General features: G+C 44.3%; 2 protein-coding genes across 15 annotated transcripts; one reads left to right on the top strand and one right to left on the bottom strand.

Moving 5' to 3' along the window:
• Positions 1-373: 373 nt before the first annotated feature.
• LOC307036713 (uncharacterized protein) lies at positions 374-15,696 on the bottom strand. Of its 14 annotated transcripts, none has more exons than XM_079677261.1 (19): positions 15,455-15,666; positions 14,445-14,584; positions 13,988-14,114; positions 10,533-10,613; positions 10,096-10,302; positions 9,731-9,902; positions 9,542-9,640; positions 9,126-9,358; positions 8,859-9,037; positions 8,680-8,773; positions 8,144-8,488; positions 7,893-8,010; positions 7,725-7,816; positions 7,509-7,608; positions 2,723-2,830; positions 2,386-2,605; positions 2,042-2,195; positions 1,571-1,770; positions 374-1,402 (listed from the first exon to the last, which is right to left on the bottom strand). In XM_079677261.1, exons 9-14 carry the CDS (start codon positions 8,915-8,917, stop codon positions 7,606-7,608), a joined length of 711 nt encoding a protein of 236 aa, XP_079533387.1. In that variant the 5' UTR covers positions 8,918-9,037; positions 9,126-9,358; positions 9,542-9,640; positions 9,731-9,902; positions 10,096-10,302; positions 10,533-10,613; positions 13,988-14,114; positions 14,445-14,584; positions 15,455-15,666; the 3' UTR covers positions 374-1,402; positions 1,571-1,770; positions 2,042-2,195; positions 2,386-2,605; positions 2,723-2,830; positions 7,509-7,605. The 14 variants fall into 14 exon arrangements, with proteins under 14 accessions (XP_079533387.1, XP_079533386.1, XP_079533388.1 ...); XM_079677260.1 differs by having other exon boundaries at positions 14,445-14,793; positions 15,329-15,470; XM_079677262.1 differs by lacking the exon at positions 10,533-10,613 and having other exon boundaries at positions 14,445-14,793; positions 15,329-15,470.
• LOC307036712 (uncharacterized protein) lies at positions 10,705-13,978 on the top strand. The gene is made up of 2 exons (XM_079677258.1): positions 10,705-11,552; positions 12,064-13,978. Exon 2 carries the CDS (start codon positions 12,102-12,104, stop codon positions 13,290-13,292), a length of 1,191 nt encoding a protein of 396 aa, XP_079533384.1. The 5' UTR covers positions 10,705-11,552; positions 12,064-12,101; the 3' UTR covers positions 13,293-13,978.
• Positions 15,697-18,269: the final 2,573 nt, after the last annotated feature.

Below are 18,269 nucleotides of genomic sequence, written 5' to 3'. Positions count from 1 at the left end.
TTCACTGTACACTTGACATATTCAGTGTAATATTTAATATTCCATCTGTCACATAGTTATGTAAATATAATACCTTGCATATCTTGTTATTGCTCAATTGTAGATTCAACATGTATATTTTCTTCTTTATTTCTTGTCTTTCTATTTGTATTGTATAATGCCATGTGTTTTAATGCTGCTGCAACGCAAAGATTTCCCAAATTGGGATCAATAAAGTTCTATCTTATCTTAAACCAACAACCAGTGTTCCGGATGAGGATCGTCTCTTTACAAAAATATTCAAGTGTTAACCCATATTGTTACTTCTAAATGAATTTATTTCCAAACGCATTATAATGCAGTGTGATGTAAACAACAAAAAGTACCACAGACGTATGCTTAATTTATATTTATTCATCAACCAACCACATCAATAACATTGTTTTTAAAACAATAAAATTGTCCTCTCTGGCAATGGTTTACTTATGTGTTTCACCACAATACAAGTAAAAGGCCACCATAAGGGTGTATGTCTTGACTCTAGAGCGTTGGGGTTAGTCTAACATGAAAAGCATGGACAACAGAACATAAAATCAAGTTATGCAAACTGTTATAACATACAGTATTAAGAAATCATACAACACAACCATTTTTTTATGATTTAACTATGTATATTAAACATGTACATTCTATGTGTAAATCAAATATAACAATTTATAACAATGTATTATTTGGTTTTGAGAACAACAATGAGGTGATTCACCAAATAAACTATTTGTTTTTTATCTCAATGTCCCTTATTATACATCCTAAAAGACTATGCATTGTACATGTTGTTGGAAGTACTTCAATCAATCAGGTTAATAGCTGGAGACCAAAAAGGAAATATAACTGACAAAGCAATTAAAGCAAGTAACGCAAAAGAAACAAAAATGAACAATTAGAGGAAAGCTGTTATTGGCCTGCGGTGTAACAGGTGCAGTCATATAAAGTTAATGACAGGTAAATCCTATAAGAGATCGAAAATAATAATGCATAGGCATTCCGTTCTGGGAAAAAAGGGAAAGACCTCCTGCTCTTGGACAATGACGTGCTCACCAAGTTGTATGGTAACCAGCAAGATATACTTGGAGATTTAGGAATTTACATTCTAGTGTTTCAAAAAGGATCAAAAGTGAATGGTTCATTGCTCAGGATGCATTCCAGGGACGCTGAGCATTTTCTTCAATACAATTTAAGTTGTGAGTGAAATGTTTGGTCTGATGCTGCGGCATAGGGAAAAGTCATATGGTCAACATATTCAAGGGTGATCTTCCATTGAGGAGTATGAATACAATCTCTAAACATAAAGTCAGTCAAGTATTTACATTTCTGATAGCACATCAAGTCTTGGCGGATATTCGTGCTTGAGAGCAGCAGCAATCTGGGGAAATACAGAGAAACAAAAAAGAGGGGCAGATCAGAAACCAAATTTGAGGTTTTTGAATACACAATGTATGTTTAGCATTAATGAATACAAAAGTAACAGCAACATGTCTAGGTTGAGGCTAAATCAACAAAGATACTGTACATTCATTCTTAAGTAAATTACCTAAATTATGTTTCCTTCTTCATCTTCACTGGTGTCTGGACTGCTTAGGCCACTTTGACTTTCCTCTTCATGTTGAAGGAAACAAGCATCAGGACCTAAAGCAGTCTTGTACTGCTGCAGTACCACCTGCAACCTCTCCAACACCTCAGCATGCTTCCTTCTTAGGGTGCACCCAAGTTCTCCATTCCCCTTGTCTACATCTGAAAATACACAAAATATTGTTATATGGACATACTAGAAAGTAAGATTGCTTCACGAGGCCAGAGCACTTCAATGGAGTATATTCTCTCCCATGTACATATAAAGATGATTGTCACTGTCAAGGGACTTCATTATGTAAAATGGCCGGGTCGAATGGGCAAAGGCCATTATACTCCATCCAATTTCTGTGACCAAGAATGATTTGGGCTGACTTTTTTTCCTTTAAAACTCATACTTTACAAGGTAGGTTAAGTTTTGCTTTCAACTTACCTTCCTCAGCCACCTTATTTTTTTAGAGCAACTGCCATGTTCTGCAACCATGTGCAATGCTGCGCCATCTCCCACAATAGGATGCCTTTCTCCTCTTGCAGTCTCCGTGTAAGCATGACTTGATCAAGTATCTTTTTCTTGGCTGTAAAGTTAGCTAAAATCCAATCACAGTTATGTATATACATGAATCACATTTTCATTATAGCATAATATGTTTAAAACTCCAAACATGTACTTTCAAAATAATCAAATGTATACACAATAAGAAAACTTAAGATATATCCTTAAACTAAATGAACATTCTAACACTCTACATGATATGTGCATAACTCAGCAAGGTATACCTTCATATAACAGAACTTCAAATTAATTATTATGAAATATCTGAAAACGGCCACAGCGCGGACATGATGCTCCCTCCAGAGAGGGAATGCTCCACCGCAGCAACATCTATGCCTCTGGCAGAGTCGTGTACCAGCTGGTTGTACTTCAGTACCTCCTGATTAAGGCGCTTTTTGTCATCTGCAAGCTTCCTTCGAAGTCGATGGCGGAGCTGGCTGCTGTCTGAAAAAGACATGAAGTAGTGGGATAGGGATATGTGACAAACTATATTTGCAAGTGCAAAAAATATATATAATTCAGTAGGTTGAATCTGCAACCTAAAACATTATATTGTTATACCATTCTGTCGTTAAAGGGATTGCTTCCGCTGCCTCACACTTAGGTAAAGCCCCTCAATGCTTTGCTGCAGTGCTGTTTGAAGGATGTCTTCAGAAGTACCCGATGTTTCTGTAGAAATAATATTGGCAGTAAAATCTGAGGTTACCTACTGTAACCCCAGCTTCTATGAGTAAATGGCGCAGCCCTCTAAGGCTATCGCTATTGGGTAATCCCCCTGCACCCCCGCGCAGCACTGAAACACTTGTAGTCCACGCCCACCCGCAAGGTGGGCCCCACCCTCGGGCCTCCTTCCGGTATAAATAGGAAGGTGGCCCGGCAATCTGCTCCCATACAACATAACTTTTCTTCAGCTATTCGTAGTGGGGCCCAGCGCTTAGAGGGCTGCGCCATTTACTCATAGAAGCTGGGGTTACAGTAGGTAACCTCAGTTCTATTTCGTATATGGCTTCGCCCTCTAAGGCTATCGCTATTGGGTTAAGGGCGAAGCATGATGTAGTCTGCGCCCCACTGGGTCCGCCCGGCACTAGAAGCACAGACATACCTGCTCAATAACACCCCCCTGCCTGATGTGCCATGCGTAATGGCTCATCACCGTACCTGGAACATAGCAAAACATGCCTATCTTCCCGACGGGGTGAAGGCTGGGAACAATACATACCGGCCGCTCTGAGAAAGTAGAGACGAAAGTCCTACCTCGTCCTGCGATCGTAGTGGGGGAACAGCAGCTCTCTGCGTGCAGACAGGCAGGAGAGCGCACAGCTGGATCCCTGACGTCACTCACTCTGACCAGGCACTCCGTACAAAGTGTGTTAGAGGAAAAAGGAACATCCCTCCTATAAGAGGGGAAATGCTGGGCCGCTCTCCGCGTGCCAAAAGGCAGGAGAGAGGCGCACAGCTGGCTCCCTGACGTCACTCACCCCGACAGGACACCCAGTACAGGGTGTGTCAGAGAGGAATGGGAGACATCCCTCAAATAAAAATGAATAAATGAACAGGGGGAAGACCAAGATGCAGCCGTGCAAATATCTTCCACTGACATTCCTCCGTGCAAAGCCGTGGAGGAGGAAATTCCTCTGCGCCTTGATGTTCTCCGGGGGCTCCACCCCAGAGGAGACATATGCCTGTGACACAGCCTCACACAGCCAGTGTGACAGCCGTTGTGCAGACAGAGGTTGCCCGATCGAGCTCTCTCTATAGTGCACGAACAGGCGCTGAGAACGGCGCCAGGCCGCCGTGCGCGCCACCTAGCAAGACAGCGCGCGCACAGGACAGAGGAGATTTAGAAAAATAGCGGGGGTAAAAACCGCGCAAGACACTGTTCCTGGGATGACAGGAGTGTTTCTTGTATCCCATGGAACTGCTGGGGGGAGAGGCTTCTCTGTGAAGTGCCGTAATGGTCTTCATGGTGACGAGCCACGCCATCGCCGCTGCCCTTGAGGCAAAAGGGCTGCGAGGGAGTTTCCACACGATGCCTTTCACTCAGTCTCTCCTCATGAGGCGCGTACACGCCCAGGGGATGAGAGGTGTGTGCATGCTGTCCACACGAGGCGTTATAACGGTGCTCGTGGTTATTATGACCGTGTGTAGGAGGCATATCTGGGACAGAGGAATGCCGCGAGTTCCGCAGTTTATAAACCAATAGGTTAAAACAGCAGGCTTCTGCAGCGAATGAACCACCTCTGGAGTGTCCCCCTGTTGGAAAAGACTCAGGGGGATCATCACGTGACCAGCTGACGCCAACGCCGAGCAGCTGCGTCACGGAGAGGGCTGTGTGGGTTGTGACACGCCGGAGGAGAGCTGTCAGTTCTTCCCCTCGCTGCCGCGAGAGTCGCGCTCTCATGCTGGCTGAGTTTAACTCCACTCCCAGATAAACGATTGTCTGAGAGGGAAGAGGACAGCTCTTCTTCCAATTTATTATGAAACCCAGGCTTTGACAGATGCGATACGAGATGTACCGTCTGTAAAGCGACTTCCTCCCTGGGGCGAGCCAGCAAATAGCAGGTCGTCCAGAGGAAAACCACACTCTCATCCCTCCTCTGTGTAGTGGCTCCAGCCTTCTCTACACAAATGCGAGGAGCCAGGAAATATCCGAACGGCAGACGATTGTCTGGTCTGATATTCCCTGAATGGAAAACGGAGGAATTTCCTGTGTTTCGGGATGATGGGTACGTGGAAGTATGCATCCTTCAGGTGGAAGTTAACCAGTCGTCCTGGTGAAAACATTCCAGCACCTGTTTGATCGTCAGCATGTGGAATACTGACAGATCCAGGATGTCTCATTCCCCCAGTCTTTTTCGGGATTAGAAAAATAACGGGAGTGAAAACCCCTGATTTTCCTCCCTTTGAGGAACCCTGGAAATATCCTCTTTCAACAGGAGTTCCAGCAGCTCGGATTGGAGCGCAAGACATAGCTTCTGGGAGGACAGGAGTGTTTCCTGTATCCCATTGAACTGTGGGGGTGGGGGAGAGGCGAATTGCAGGACGTATCACCTGCTGATCAGCCTGCTCATCCATCTGTCCATCAGACACACGCGCTGCTACTCTGAGAAACACTCTAAGAGCGGGCGCACATGCTCGAGATGTTCTGTGGTCGTCATGGCAACGAGCCACGCCAGGGAGTCTCCACACGCTGCATTTCACTCCGGCTCTCATCATGAGGCGTGTACACGCTCAGGGGATGAATGGAGGTGTGTGCAGTGCTGTCCACACGAGGCGTTATAACAGCGCTCATGGGTTTATTATGACCGTGTGTAGGAGGCGTATTGTCATACTGATATTCTGTACAAACTGTGAAGTCCACTGAGACAAATGTAACATTTGTGATATTGGGCTATATAAATAAACATTGATTGATTGATTGATTGAGGCGTATCTCGGACAGAGGAATGCCGCGAGCTCTGCAGGTTATGAACCGAGGTTAAAACGGGCCGGTTTCTGCAGCGAGCCCTGCTGGTAATCAACAGATTAGTGGCAGCCGGCTTAATTAGCGAGCTCTGCAGTTAATTAACCGATAGGTTAAAACCAGCAGGCTTCTGCTGCGGGCGCTTCCGCTGGGGGCACTCAGCCTGGAATACTGCTCATTCCCCCGTTCTGGCTTCTCTGTGATGTGCTGTAATGGTCGTCATGGTGACGAGCCACGCCATTGCCCTCGCCACCGCTGCCTGTGAGGCGAAAGGGCTGCGAGGAAACCTCCACACGCTGCGTTTCACTCCGGCTGTCATCATGAGGCGTGTACACGCTCAGGGGATGAGTGGAGGTGTGTGCAGTGCTGTCCACATGAGGCGTTATACCGGCGTTCATGGGTTATGACCGTGTGTAGGAGGCGTATCTCGGACAGGGGAATGCCGCGAGCTCTGCAGGTTTATTAACCGATAGGTTAAAACCCGCAGGCTTCTGCAGGGAGCCCTGCTGTCTACTTAATCAACAGATTAGTGGCAGCCGGCTTAATTACCGGCTCCGCTTCCTCGGAGGCTCTCGCGGAGCCGACCGCGGGGGAGCCTCACTCCCATTTGACTCGCCGCCGGGAGACCCTGTCTCTGGGGTGGCGGGGGAGCGGAGACGTGGGACGGAGCCCCTGCAGCCGCCGGGGCGGTCGCTGTGGGCGTCTCTCCGCTTGCGGCCTCCTGTGGCCGGCGTGGACGCCGCGGCTGCTGCGGGCGTTGGTGCCGCTGTGGCAGCTCAGCCGACTGGAGCCAACTGTACATGCTGGCGAATGCCGTCCACCTGTTCCGCGGCCGTCTTCATGAACTGGGGTCCGAACAGCCCGTCCGGGCTGATTGGAGCGTCTAGTAGCACTTTTCTGGCCGTCTCCGTAACAGACGCCGCCGCGCTGTGGTGACGGAGAGGGGGAAAGCATGTTCGGCCGCCAAGCTGGCACCCTGCTCCGACTCTGTCTCCCCCGTCCGGGGGAGAGGAGGGAGGGGAGAACCGAACGGTGAACCGTGGAGGGACGCGGGGCAGGAGCTGCTTCGGACTCCTGCCCGGCACTCTGCCCCAGGGACACGAGGCCCCGTCCGCGGGCTCGTAAGCCTGGACGGGCCAATCGTCCTCTTCGGCCACAGCAGCAAGAGTGTCCGCTCTCCGCTTCCTGTCGCCCGAGGGGAGACGAGCGCAGTGCATGCTACCTGCTGGTTTAGAGCCGCGTACGCGTGCTCTGACCCCCGGCAGGATTCGCATACTGCTTTTATCTCTGCAGGTCATAACTCATTATGAACCCAGAGCCACATGAGGGACAACCACGGACGCAGTTGTTGCTCATGTTGATTCTCAATTGTTGTGCTTCAGTAACTGTGCTGGTTTGCTGAAAAAAAGAGGGAACAGATTGCCGGGCCACCTTCCTATTTATACCGGAAGGAGGCCCGAGGGTGGGGCCCACCTTGCGGGTGGGCGTGGACTACAAGTGTTTCAGTGCTGCGCGGGGGCGCAGGGGGATTACCCAATAGCGATAGCCTTAGAGGGCGAAGCCATATACGAAATAGAAGTACTGTTACACAACACGTAACGGTTTTGAGAAACAAAGTTGTGCAACATATTTAACACCTTTTAACACAAATTGATGGTACAACTATGGAAACTGGAACATATCAGAGATAAACATGGACACATAGTTGGCTTGCTATTGCTTGAAGATTATGTCCCTGTCTACTGAAATCCAGTGAATGTCCCATTACTTGGCATGAAAAATCAGCCTTATTGCCTTAAAATTGGCTGCTCTTTAGGATCAAATCTGTAAATTCAAACAGTCATGGACAATGATATGTAGCTGGTGTTATCTCGTCGTGCTTACCAGATGCCCATTCCTTCACGTCGACACCATGTCATCTGAGACACAATGTAGCTCCGTCTTGAGTTCCTCAAGACTTTCAGTCTCTTCCAGGAGCCTCTTACTACTCGGATAAACAGTAGACGATGGACATTTATCAAGATTAAAACTTGCTATTATTAACAACAAGCCATGTGCAAATGACAAAGGACACAACAACACCTTTAATAGGAGGCTCACCTTCACATATCTTGTGGAAAGTGCCTGATGAAGGGAGTCACCTTTTTTCCTGTTCCATCCCATTGCATGCACTGTGAGCATGTCCAGTCGTGCTTTTGAAAGCAATAATGAGGTTATGATGTGTCATCTAAAAAAGTATGCAATAATAGGGCAAAACCTTCCACTCACCTGCTTTGGACATGTATTTTGTTGTCAGGGCACAACGGGACAGGTAGCTGTTGACCTGCTCCACCTCTTCCCCAGCGGTCATCCCTGCTCCCTCCTGGTTCTTCCCACTCCATATAATCTGATGGTAAAAGGTTGCTGGAATTGTTGTGCAAAGAGGCTACATACTACTATACTAAACAGTATAGCTTAGATATTTACTACTTCAGTATTATAAATATAAAAAATATAAATGTAGGTGATATTTCACATACCTCGCATTTGGTAGCATGGGCTCGAGCATGCATTACACTGAGGAATGGCTTTATGGTGGTCAGCTCCTGGAGAGCAGGAAGGACACTTGCAGCTTTCTCCATGTACGGCCAGTACTTGCAAGCCACATCCATGGCGAAGAACTTGGCTTTGGCTGGCATGATTTCCTTTTGAAGATACAGGGGGTAGGCGAATATCTCCCCCCTGTACATATTTAAGGCCTTCAAAAGAAACCCATGGCGACATACAGCCACCTCCATCCCTTCTTCATCCAGCTTCGAAGCCCTCCTTGACGTCTCCCTCGCTGCTGTCCACTGGGAGTCCCCACATGTGCCTCTTCCCTGGGTCTAAGACACACATTACATAATGACATATCAGTTAAAAGCAATGGAATCACGATCTACACCATTTGTTCTAATTATCTGATTTTGGAGTAGATTGTAAGGAGAAGTAGCTGAATTTGAAGAAAGTCAGGGTTGGATATACATGGCTATTTTTGTGATATACCTATAAGGTAAAATGACGAATAAAAACTTGCATTTTTCAGTGATCTCTGTATTTTGTCGACAAATGCAGCCACCGCGCTGTCCTCTGCTACAAAGAGCCCATTAAAAAAGGCGCTGCCATCAGAACTGAGGAAAAAAAGATTAGCAAATATATCCATGAAATATAAACAGTAATCAAAAAAGTTAAATAACAACATTGTAGAAACACCACCTTCCACTTCGCCGAAAGCGATACAGCTTCCTGTTTCCATCGGCAGAAACAGCCAACATCTCCGGCGTGCTGGCAGGGCAGATGAAAGGAGCACCACAGCAGAGCTGGTCTTCCTCATACGAGGCATAGGAGAACTCCAGAAAGCTGCGCTGCAGTGCATCTCCGTTGACAGGTCCAGACTGGAAGATAATTACATATATTGCTGTCATTTTGTCTATTTACGGAAATGTTATAATGTATAATATGGTAAAGAATAATTACACTTACTCTTCCTCCACACTTTGTGCGATGCTCCAGCAGCTTTGCAAAGGCCTGTCTGGAGAATCCTGGAGAGATGACCTTGAGCTCTTCAAAGGAGCTCAGGAGGTCCAAGGTGTAAAGTGTGGAAATACTGACCGAAGCTGGCCAGTATCCACTCTTAAGGAGGACTTTCAAGTCGGGGGTCCACTGCTGCTGGCAAGTTTGACAGACATATAGTGGCAGATGCAAGTCATAACGCCCTTGGAACAAGTAAATAAACATAATTAAGACACATTTTACAACAGTTCCATCTACAAATAGTCAAAGATGAACAGATATTACATGAAGGTTTTACTCCAAGTGGAAGCACAATGCCTCAGCCCACAACAGTAAACATATAACAACAATTCAATAGAAATCCAAATATATATATATTTGTTTACCATTGATGGTAATTCAAATCACTGGTTTGCCTGGTACCACAGTGAAGTTTGTGCCTTTACAGGAGCAGTTGGGTGCCTTCACAGTTGGCAATATGCAAGCTGTCAAAAAAAAAAGAAAAGCACTAATTACCATTATATGCTGGCCGAAGAGACATGCGAACATCAAAATGCAAGTTTGAGAGAGCATACCTTGGTCATGGGTGTCATATCCACCTTCCACTCTAACAACACACGTTGTTGGACTAATTGGTTTAAAAAAAAAAAACATTCATTAAACTGTCCCTGTTTTGGAGTGGCTGGTTCTTGTGATGAAGTACATCACAGTCTCCACAGAACCACTCCTCGGGGAGACCCTCTACACCTTGGGAGGAAATACAAAATTATTCTAATATCCTAGAATTACTTTCATTTTCATGTGGGTTTTCTCTAGGTATCCAATTCTCTAACATCCCAAAAGTCATGCATGTTAGCTGAAATAGCAGGGCACTGAGCATTAATACTGAAAAATTACAATTAGGTAAAGTAATTTAAAGAAAAGGTAAATGTTATCTCACCTAATAACAGCCGGCTCGTGGCAGAGGCCACACAGGGGATGACCAACAGCCTCTTTTTCTAGAAGGCATTGTAGGTGGTGTGGTCTCGCTTCTTTCCAGCGCTCTGAGGCTTTCTGCTGCCGAAAAGACCAGGATGAGGCAGAGCGTTTTGAGGCTCAGGAGGAGGACATGAGGAAAGAATGTCAGAGAGTCTCTCCATATTCTTTTCTGTGAACAGAATGGGAAACTTTAACTGTAAATGACTATATTTAAGATGAACACTAAAAATCAAGGATCATTTCTTTGCTCAGTATGGAACTGGCCAATATCTTTACTGAATTACATTCCTCGTTCGAGTCCTGAACTGTCAGTTGTGTATAAGGTTATTTTCTCTCACTAACACAATTTATTTAAAAATTGATTTTAGTTTTAAACTTAAAGCCATTTTTGTGATTTACCAAATTCGTGTTGTGCTGAAGGTTCAGTACGCAGAACCTCCACACTGGAAGACTGGAAGCCCTCAGTCGGGGGGGATGTGACTGTAAAACATCACACAGAGGGTTGACAACAGATAACTGATGATTTGTATTATCTACCTTAAATCTACCTTTTAAAAGCTTGTGAAATTAAATAAAGCATAGTTCTTATGACACCACAGTGGGAATGTCTCAGACTGTAGTGTAGAGCCATATGAAATCCGCGTTCACGGAATCGCGGACGGAATCGCGGAATTGACCAATAAAAATGGAATCAACTGTAAAACGTGGAATATTGCAGAATTTGCCATAATTTGGACTGAAATTCCGTTTTCGGGAGAACGATGGAACGTTTGGTGCAAAGCAAAAATGACCGGGACGCTAACACGTGTTACAACGCACACGTCACTTCCACACTGCTTCACAACAACACAGCAATGTCCAAGCGTGTAGCTGCTTCGGTATAAACATCATCATCTAAAAAGCTACGAAATTCCACACTAAACCCTCAATTCAGAGCACAGCAGTATCCGAATGATTTTTATGCCTCCGGCGATAAGTTATTTTGTAAATATTGTCAACATACCGTGGATTGGACCCGCAAAAATACGTGCGACGATCATTTAGTCTCGAAAAGCCATGTCAGAAACAAGGGAAAACACTGTGCTTCCCAAAACACACCTGCACTTCAAACTACAATTACAGCAAGTACCTCGTCAGCAGATTCAAGACGAGAGTTTGTGCAGGACTTTGTAGCTGTTTGCGCCGAGTCAGACATCCCTTTAGCAAAGCTGAAGAAGCTGCGACCATTTCTAGTTAAGCACTGCAAGCAGGGAGGAGCGCTGCCCGAGAACGAAACAGCCCTTCGTCAAATCCATCTGCCCCGTGTGTTTGACCAACATATAACGGCTGTTTTGGAGAAAATCCGTGGGAAGAAGTTGTCGGTGGTTGTTGACGAGACGACCGATACCAGGGACTGCAGTGTTCTAAACATCGTCATTGGTGAGCTAATGAACAGCCTATTAACATGTCGTTTAAATATCCTAATTTTTTTTACATGCTGCAGTGTGCATTGTCAGCATGCAAAGTGTGATGACGATGATCTCTGCCTGGTGATCACAATAGATACAGCTAGAGGGCGAGGCTAATCAATGACACTATTGTGATTAAATAGCTATGTACAGTAGTCCTACATTTAGGACTATAGATGGAAATTATAGCTCCTTGCTAAATCTGGTGCACCAGTCTATTTTTTTAATGCAAATGATTGTCAGTGCACACTGTCCTTTATAAACAAAATAAACTAAAGGTGCATAAATTATGCATTACTGTATTTCATCACAATAGAATAGATACTATAGCTAGGCTACTGACATTGTGATAATGTCAGTAGCTAGCTGTATCTATTGTTTACACTTGAAATGTGTATTTTTATTTTGTGCATTTTTATTTTGTCACAATATTATTTGGCTTAAATATAATAATCTTTTGCTTGTGTTATCTTTCATTGCAGGTGTTGAAAACCAGTACTATCTGGTGGATGTAATTTTCATGGATCGATGCAACCACTCAACAGTTGCCCAAGACTTCATACGCTCCTTCCACAGCAATAATCTGGAACTGAATGATGTCTGGGCAGTGGTCACAGATAATGCCTTCTACTGTCTGAAGGCATACAGGGAGATTCTAAAAGGAGTGATGCCCAACAGTGTCCATGTAACGTGCCTCTGCCATATCATAAATCTGGTGGGTGAGACCTGGCAGCACTACAGATACTTCTCTGATGCTGCATCACTTGTGGCAGCGATGAGATCTGTCTTCTGCAGGAAGCCTGCTAGAAAGAGAAGATGGGTGAGCTTCCTCATCAACAAGGAGTTTGTGCACACCAAAGCTCCTCCTGAATCAGTGGGCTCCAGATGGAATAGCTGGTTTGAGGCAGTGCAGTACCACGCAGAGCATGTTCATCTGTACAGAGAATTTTTGTTGGAAGAAAATTCATCAGCCCAAGCAATCACAAACATCCTCAGCCTGCTAGAAACAGAGGAAAAGATGCAGGCCCTCACTGTGAAGCTAACCTTCATCGCAGAAGGCTGCTCCAAACTGATGACAGCTCTGACTATCCTAGAAGGAACCCATCGTACCACAGCAGTGTCTGCATACAACATCATGGAGGACCTGGGCTCTTACCTAGTGAATGGAACAGCAAAAACATGCGGGTTTGGTGCCAAGACAGATGAGCTGCTGAGAAAGACGGGTGTTCGAGAGAGGAAGCAGGTTCTTGACGATCTCCATGATGCCTTCCACTTGGCCTTCACAAAGTTCTCCAAGCACTGGGACACGCACCCAGCCAGAGAGATCTACAAGCTGATAAGAGTGTTCGATCCAAGGCAGGCACCAGCCATGGAGAAGCGGATGGAAGCCTACACAAGACTGATACCCATGGCAAACCCATCACAAGAGCTCAGTGAGCAATGGATTGCCTACCAGCACTCCAGGGAGCCCTTGGCAGCTGATGTCACTCTTGCTGATTACTGGAGGGGCATGAGTGTGAGATTCCCAAAAGTTGCAGAAATGGCAATGTCCTACATCTACTTCCCAGTCAGCTCAGTTGACTGTGAGAGGAGTTTTAGCAAGTACAAGACTCTCCTTAAAGACAAGCGAGAGGCACTCACCGAGCTTAACACAAAGAGGCTGACCATCATGTACTTCAATGGAGATGTCTCTGATAGATGGAAGACTTAAATGGACAGACAGGAGCTAATAAGGAGTAGTAGTACTAGTCATACTACTACAGGGAAACAGAAACACGTTTTATTGTTTTAGTTTCAAGTTTTCAACTAAATTCAGGTTACTAAGTAAGTTGTTGCATATTTTCTGATGCATTTTTTCATTTATAATGAAAAGCGTAACAGTTTACAGTTATTGTGTTTACAGTTATTGTATTGAGTGTTTTGTTTACAGTTATTTATCTTTTTTACTTGAAGCACAGAGAGAAAAGTTTGCTTAAAATGTGTTAACTCAGAAGCCAGAAGCCAAGGGAATGTTTTGTTTAGAGTTTTTTCTTTACTTGAAGCTTATAAGCACTTTAAAATTGAACTGTAGCACTTAAACATTAAAAAAGACTGTTATATCTTATTGAATTGTGGACATTTATTCATTCCCACTTATTAGACACTATTTCTGATGGTAAAATTAGCGTAAAAAGCAAAATACAGAATTCTGAAATATTAAAACGGAAAAAACGGAATTTGGCAAAAAATAAAATGGAATTTGGAAAATAATAAAACGGATTTCATATGGCTCTACTGTAGTGTCACTATGCGTTTCTATATTGGAATTATTGTAGACCCTCAACAAGCAATTACTGTGTTTTAATTTGATTTTCCAACCATTTACTTAGTAAATTCATAAAAATGTAAATTAATTGGGATTTCAACCTGTAGCTGAGCCTTGGCGTCGCCCTCCACGCCTCCCTCTCGGCTTGCCACGTCCTACACAGCCCATTTTAGGGGACTGTAAAGTGTCTCCTACAGAGCGTGCCCGTTTCCTCTCCTCAGCTGCTTTCTGTGACCAAGTAACAACTCATGTAAGGTTGATGTTGCTGATAAACTGATACCATATGACAGTGGACAAATAAAAGTAAATTCATTCACTTGAAGAACATTTTTGCTTCAGGTTTTTCCTACCATATACAACTAATGAAGTAAAACAAGTTGAACAAGCTTTATTTAGTAAGCCTCTGCCCCCCATGTTGTAATGATGAACCGTTTTGCAAAGGCCCTACACATTGATCCAAAATCCAGTTACTCTTGGCCTGTTGAGCATTTTTTGGTTAATAGATAGTGCCAAATTCAAGTGGGAAATGAATGAGGTCATATGGGTTAAAACACCAACCTTTGCTTCAGCTAGCATGTTTTCATGCTTCAGCTCAAGAGCCATGCGTTTCCCTTCTTTGGATGTGTTATTGGGGTCTGGGTCGTGTTTTGTTGCCATTGCCAGCCAGCCAGCCAGCCACAACAGATATGCCACAGCTGCTGTATGAGACAAAAGAGGGTGGAGAGACAGATTGTAAGATTGAGATGGATAGATGAAGAAATAGATAATGAATGATAGAAAAAGATAGAGACAATAACTATAAGAAAGGTAGGTAGACAGAGAGATAGGTTGAGTTTGGCTCTTAAAAGTGCCGTTGGTTTTATGATGGTGTAGATCAGTGTATGGGTTTGTGGTGTGGGTACGGGAGCTGCAGGAGAGAACAGAAAAAGTGAATTATGTAGTGAAACTAGCTTTTTTAAATGGACATTGTGACGGTTTAACTACTTTAGACAGACTGAGTTCATTTAAGTGTTTCCTTTTTCATACGCGTAACAAGCACATGGACGTGGACTATGCCCCTCCCCCCCAAACATATATTAAAATGTCGGCCAGCGTTAGTACTGTCATGTGTAAAACAAAAGCGATTAAGATAACGTATAACTCACACTTTAAAACCGACGTATGTAGCCGTAATTAAGACAAATATTTTTCACACACCACTTATGAGCTGATATAAATAGAGCTAAACTAGTTTAAGCTTATGTTGAACGTGAGCTAGCTAACTAGCCGCCCGCAAGAATAATTTCACATTAATATTGCTTTGCTGATTATGGCGAAAGCATTTATCAAACTTAGAACAGTTCAGTATGTATGATGAACCATGCGAGTAAAGGCTTAAAAAAAAAAGCTCCAATTATTAAATCTAAGCAAAACATGTATCAGACTTTAGTGACCCAACTTACTTTGTCAGAGGATGGATCGCAATGCCGGTGTTGCAGTATAAGTTGAGTCATGACAACTGGCGACATTCTATTATTTTCGTCATAGGAATCCGGGGCGTGTACATTGAGGACCCATTGTTGACTTACCAGCAAAGAAACATCGTTTGTCGTTTACGTTCATCTTTTGCTATATCTGCCTTCCTAAGATCACTTTGCTGCACATTCAGTACTCGTATATGAGGTTGTGGGTGAGAGGCCGATATCGTGACGCTTACAGGGAGGTATCGAACATTACAAAGTAGGTGACTGTGTGGATGCCTGTTCAAAACATTGCAAACTTCAATAAATCATTTAAATTATATATTTGTGTCCGACTTTCATTTGTTCATCGTTCTTAATGTGATGTATAGTAGCTTTGATAGCTGTCCATACCTTCAGACAGCCTAAAAGTAAAACACAAGTTGTTTATTCACAGCCCGAACGCTCATCGAGATGACTGGATCAGTCATGACAACTTGTGATCAGCTCCGATTAAATTGTGATATCAATTCTGTAGCTAACCTCCGGGGAGCACGTTTATTTTATGAAATACCTGTATCCCTCTCATCACAACAAGACTCTACACTGTGCAGGAAAAACAATTACATACATGAAAATAACCTTGATGCATGGGAATTAAACACACAAACTAACAGATAAATCATCAGAAGATGGCAGAAAGGAAGTAAATAACAACAGGAACACGGAAGGCAGACAGAATTGCTTAGACACGGGTCGGTGTCACATGAAATGTAAATGTTCTGGAAAGTTCCTTATACAGCTTTAGCCTTTTTTATCTCATGAAGTCCCTAAGTGACACACACTGAACATTCTGGGGTCATGGTCCTTGTCATTTGCTTTTGTCTTCCCATAACAACATGTCCAAGATGTCCATGTGTCAGGCTAAAACATGTGACAGAACTAGCTAGATTTGGAAAGGTTTTTTGTTGCTAAAGTTAATATTCAAGCCATTTAAGAATAAAAATGCTTACATGACATGTCATTTGTTAAACATTAAGCTGTCTTCGACTCTTTTCTGCTGTAACAAATGTAAATGTCCCCTCTGTGGGACGAATAAAGGTATTCTGATTCTGATTACATTTAACCTGTTGTGGAAACATTTCTTGATGAAATTGATATGAAACAAATGCCATAAATATTGCTGTGACACATGGTGTCACATCGGGACTTTAACCCTAAACATTCACAGTAAACCCGGAGTGAAATATATATTCACAATTAGAAATATGATTATGGTCTGGTCAGTTAATTTAGCTGATTCAATTATATTTAGTTAACATATGCTTTATTCTTCAATTCATAGTATGTTCAAACAAATGCAAACCAAAACATCATCCTTGTTAATTAAGTTATAAATAAGAGTTACTTTACCATTAAAGCCCAGATATTTGACACTAGGGGGGTTACTTGTCAGAAATGTGTCTATTTAGTCTAAATGACGTTCCCCTTAATTTCCCCAAAAGTAGAAATGGGTCCGCCGGGTTCTTATGGGTTAAACGTATAGGCTTAAAGGCATAATAGAACTACCGTATTATATGTATTCAACTTGTGCCCCGCTGGACTTACTTTTCTGTGGTTTTCCGTGACTGTGACATATCAGTATAGCCACGGAAGATAGTTTGTGTGTTTAATTCCCATGCATCAAGGTTATTTTCATGTATGTAATTGTTTTTCCTGCACAGTGTAGAGTCTTGTTGTGATGAGAGGGATACAGGTATTTCATAAAATAAACGTGCTCCCCGGAGGTTAGCTACAGAATTGATATCACAATTTAATCGAAGCTGATCACAAGTTGTCATGACTGATCCAGTCATCTCGATGAGCGTTCGGGCTGTGAATAAACAACTTGTGTTTTACTTTTAGGCTGTCTGAAGGTATGGACAGCTATCAAAGCTACTATACATCACATTAAGAACGATGAACAAATGAAAGTCGGACACAAATATATAATTTAAATGATTTATTGAAGTTTGCAATGTTTTGAACAGGCATCCACACAGTCACCTACTTTGTAATGTTCGATACCTCCCTGAAGAAACACACTCCTCAATGTCAGTTTCTGTGATTTATTGACAAGGATGACGACACCCTAAAACAGAATAATGCAGCAAGATAAGCTGACAAAGTATTACATCCATGCAATTCAATCAACACAAATATGTACCACGAAACAGAGTATAGTAGTATAATAGTATAATATATATATAGTATAATATATGGTACAATATAATAGTGGAAACAGTCTTACATGAATGAGTGGACGAACGTCTCAACTCAAGGCGGAGTGCATGAACAATGTTTGAACTAAAATGGCCGCTCGGCACTTCCGGGTCAGAGCACGGCATAACCGGGCAGCGACAGCAGTGACACTGCCCTCTAGTGGCCGGCGATAAACTCTTCATCCCCCCCAGACCGGAAAGCTATGGGCCGGAATAGGTTAACGGTCTACATCCCGTATCCAGCTGCCAGACTCGGGCTCGTAACGTGCAGGCGGCCTCCTCAAGCGGCCCGGCCGAGTCGGCTGGGGCAGCGTCGGCGGCGACTGCGGCACCGGGAGCGGTGCACCCAGGAAGGCACCCGTAGGAACAGCGAGGTCAGAGGACGCCCCATCAGCAGGCGTCGGTGGGGAAGCGCCAATAGCCGAGTCGCGGGGCCCGACAGCCGGCCGCTGAGCAATCCCCTGGGGCGTCGCCCAGCCCGGGTGGATAGGTGGGGGCTGATGACCCAGGGCAGCGGGCGGCGGCGACGGCGCAGCCGACTGCTCGCGGGCGCAGGGTGTGGCCGGCGTGTAGGCACGGAGGAACCGCCGGTTGCGCAGTGTCAGACGTCCCGAACCGTCAACCCTGACCCGATACTGGTCGTGGCCCGGCGACTCCACCACGATCCCCGACCTGTCCCATTT

Source organism: Notothenia rossii (genome assembly GCF_949606895.1).
Source record: "Notothenia rossii genome assembly, chromosome: 4".
Classification (NCBI taxonomy): Eukaryota; Metazoa; Chordata; class Actinopteri; order Perciformes; family Nototheniidae; genus Notothenia; species Notothenia rossii.
The sequence above is the reverse complement of the archived record's forward strand: the minus strand, read 5'-3'. Positions and strand labels throughout refer to the sequence as shown.